Genomic DNA, 3,539 nt, shown 5'->3' with positions numbered 1-3,539 from the left:
AAAAAAAAAAAAAAAAAAAAAAAAAAAAAAAAAAAGAAAAAAAGAAAATATCACTTAATACAATGTTTATATTTGAATTTCTCCGTCCCATCGAAATTTAAGCTCCACAAGGACAGAGATTTTTGTTTGTCTTGTTCACTGCTAAATACTGAAGTCCCTGAAACAATGTCGGCACAAAAAATTTGTGATTTAGGGCCGGCCCGGTGGCGCACTGTAGCAGTGCGCCGCTTGGGAGCGCGGCAGCACTCCCGCCAAGGGTTCGGATCCCACATACAGACCGGTTCCCGCTCACTGGCTGAGCGATGTGTGGGCGCAACACCGAGGGTTGCGGTCCCGTTGCCGGTCCCAGTCCGGTCCGGGCGCGACACTGAGGGTTGCAATCCGTTGCCGGACACGAAAAAAAGACAAAAAGGAAAAAAAAAATTTGTGATTTAGATTTTAACTAGAACATGTCCCACCCCCAACCCAGGCATTCTCCCAGTGAGCCGTTCCTTACGTTATTTTCCTTCATAGCACTTACCTGGCATACTATAAATTTATATTTCTTTTTAAAAAAAAATTTTTTTTTTGTCCTTTTTGAGATCGGCTGCACCGCACTCAGCCAGTGAGCGCGGTGAGTGCACCGGTCATCCCTATATAGGATCCGAACCCGCGGCAGGAGCACTGCTGTGCTCCCAGCGCCGCACTCTCCCGAGTGCGCCACGGGCTCGGCCCTATAAATTTATATTTCATGTGTGCAATAGAAAATAAGCTCATTCACTACTCTATCTGCAGCACCAAAGCTAGGACTCAGTAAATATTTTATCAGTCACTGAAGGTTTGTCTGTCATCCCTTTACTCCCCACTAGAATATAAATATTGGAGGGCAAGGACTTTATATCTTCATAGCTATGTTCTCAGAGCCTAAAAGAGGTACATAATAAATAAATATTTTACCTTTTTGTTACTGGTTCTCACTCCAAATATTCTAAGTAAACCACACTGACACGACGAAATAAAAGTGACAGAAAGAGATAATCTACAGCACAGGGAGGCTAAATAGAATCCTTTCCTAAACTGAGCTGTCAATATTCTTTACTATGTAGCAAAAAAATATTTAAGGGCTTTCCTATAGCTACATGTGACCTTAGTCGCCCCACTCAATTTGTCCCTATGTCTTAAATATATACTTGCAAGAACACAGAAGTCCTAATACCTGGCCAAATTATTCCTCTTACAGAGAAAGCTTGCTCCTGGGGCTGGCCCATGGCTCACTCGGGAGAGTGTGGTGCTGATAACACCAAGGCCATGGGTTCGGATCCCTATATAGGGATGGCTGGTTGGCTCTATGGGTGAGTGTGGTGCTGACAACACCAAGTCAAGGGTTAAGATCCCCTTATCAGTCATCTTTAAAAAAAAAAAAAAAAGAAAGAAAAGCTTGCTCCTGACTCTTTGAAAATTTTACCCATCTCCAATATCATCTTACAAGTGAAGCCGTCTCTCATTCAACAAGTAATTAAATGCCAGGCACAGGCAACTGTAGTGTCATCCCTTTTTAAGAAAAAGGGGATAAAATATGCTAAGGAAAAAATGGAGGAATAAGCACCAAAGAATGTGTGCTTATAATGTCTTAATCATGTATACAGAGTACACATTTAAAAGGTTTTAAAAAATACATTTAACATTCTCTACTTGATAAAGCTAAGAAAGTGGGCTTTTTAAAAAGGAAAAGCCTTTCAAACAATGGCCAAAATCTGGCTAACTGAAACACATGGAATGTTAGTTGAGGTTTCACAGTACCTTAATTTCCATCACCTAATAAAGAAAAATATACATGTAATAAACTTCTTAGAATAGATAAATTTATCCCTTAAAAACCAGGGACATTCCGAGCAGTGGAAACAAAGTCTCTAACTGAAGACAGTGTAATGCTGGCTATCTCAAAATTATATATTTTATAAGGAGGCTACAAGGCTAAACTGGGCTTGGAAACGAGATGAAAATATTCCAATATTTGTGCCAGAAAGAACAGTAATTAGCTGGCAGTCATTTGGAACAAACTATGAAGGTACAGAATACCAGTCAGTTGTAAAATAAATGTTTTACTTAAATTTAAGAGGTTCTTACAATTTGTGAAAACACAGTAGATCCTTGGCATATAACACACAGGAAATACTATACAATATAAGATTAAACAAAAACAGTAAAGAATAAATGAATAACTGACCTCAAGCCCTCCCTCCATCACTTGAACACTCAAACGTACAGATTGTGCACAAAAACCAAAACTGCACTTACCTTAAGAGGCTGGGGGCCTCTCAATCCTGTTTGTCCTCCCATCTGAGGAGAGCCCTGCTGCAGTGGTTCAGTCAATAAGTTGCCTGCGGTTCCCATGCCTGGGTTTGGATACTGCATATTTGGTCGCCCCCGGCCTGCTCCAATTGAACCGTTCATGACTTGATTAGGCATTATCCCCTGTCCATTTCCTGCAGCCAACATTCCAGGATTCATGCCAGCATTCATCCCTGTGTTCATTCCCATGGCAGGCTGATTTACTGGACTGTTCATCATGCCTGTTGTGGACTGTGTGGGACCTTGATTTGGCCCACTAGTGCCCATCCCCATGTTGGGAGAAGTCAAGCCTGCTTGTGCCATTGGGCTTTTGACCATGCTATTTATCAAACCTAATCCAGGACTGTTCTGTTGGGCCTGGCTGGCCATGACTTGGCCTGGGCCACCAACTCCCATATTGAGGTTAGGGGAACTACCAGACCGTAGCAACTCTGACAGCTGTTTATGTTTAGAAGCTGCATCTTGTACTATGCCAAGACTTGTCTGAAGCTGACTAATATCACCACCATTGGTTAGTCCTAATTCTGTAGAGTTGATTAATTCATCTGGTAAGTCGTGCTCCAAGTCAAATAGAGAGCCAAAATCTAAAAGCAAAGAGGAAAAATAAAGGTTAAAGTCTGACAGAACCAAAATCAGAAACTGTTCTATATTTTGTTCTTGATAAGCATTAAATATCACTTCCAAAGCCCACTCCATGGAATACTACCTATTTATTATTTGTATTGCAGTTTTTCATGTTACACTAAAAAAAATATATATGTATGTTATACGTAAAAAAAATTGGGGGGATATTTGGTTATACCAACAGGTTTAAACACTTAAGAACTGGACCTAAAATAAGACCAAGGAAAAAAGGGTTAAGTGTTAATACAACACACATTATGTGAGTTGCTTAAAGTTATATTGACAGTCATGAAAAAAAGATATGCAATGAAGTTGTACTGATATTCCAGAATTTCTTAGAAGTTAAAATAACTTATCTATATACCAAATGAATTCAGGATGAAAACAAAAGATTTAAAATATTATAATACATAAAGAAAGACAACTATTAAAAAAGATCTGCCGGGCCGGCCCGGTGGCGCACTGGATAGTGCGCCGCTTGGGAAGCGTGGCGGCGCTCCCGCCCGAGGGTTCGGATCCCACATGCAGACCGGTTCCCGCTCACTGGCTGAGCGAGGTGTGGGAGCAACACCGAGGGTTGCAAT

At 40.9% G+C, this 3,539-nt stretch overlaps 1 protein-coding gene across 1 annotated transcript in view; it reads right to left on the bottom strand.

Annotated features, from left to right (window-relative positions):
* EP300 (E1A binding protein p300) overlaps nucleotides 1-3,539 on the bottom strand; it is a 78,847-nt gene that overhangs the window by 55,593 nt on the left and 19,715 nt on the right. The window contains exon 2 of the mRNA XM_008574437.1: nucleotides 2,278-2,915. Within this exon, the coding sequence (XP_008572659.1) occupies nucleotides 2,278-2,915 (638 nt within the window). The remainder of the gene's footprint in view (nucleotides 1-2,277; nucleotides 2,916-3,539) is intronic.

Source organism: Galeopterus variegatus, unplaced genomic scaffold (assembly GCF_000696425.1).
Source record: "Galeopterus variegatus unplaced genomic scaffold, G_variegatus-3.0.2 Scaffold55, whole genome shotgun sequence".
Taxonomy (NCBI): Eukaryota; Metazoa; Chordata; class Mammalia; order Dermoptera; family Cynocephalidae; genus Galeopterus; species Galeopterus variegatus.
This window is presented reverse-complemented; position numbering and strand designations above follow the sequence as displayed.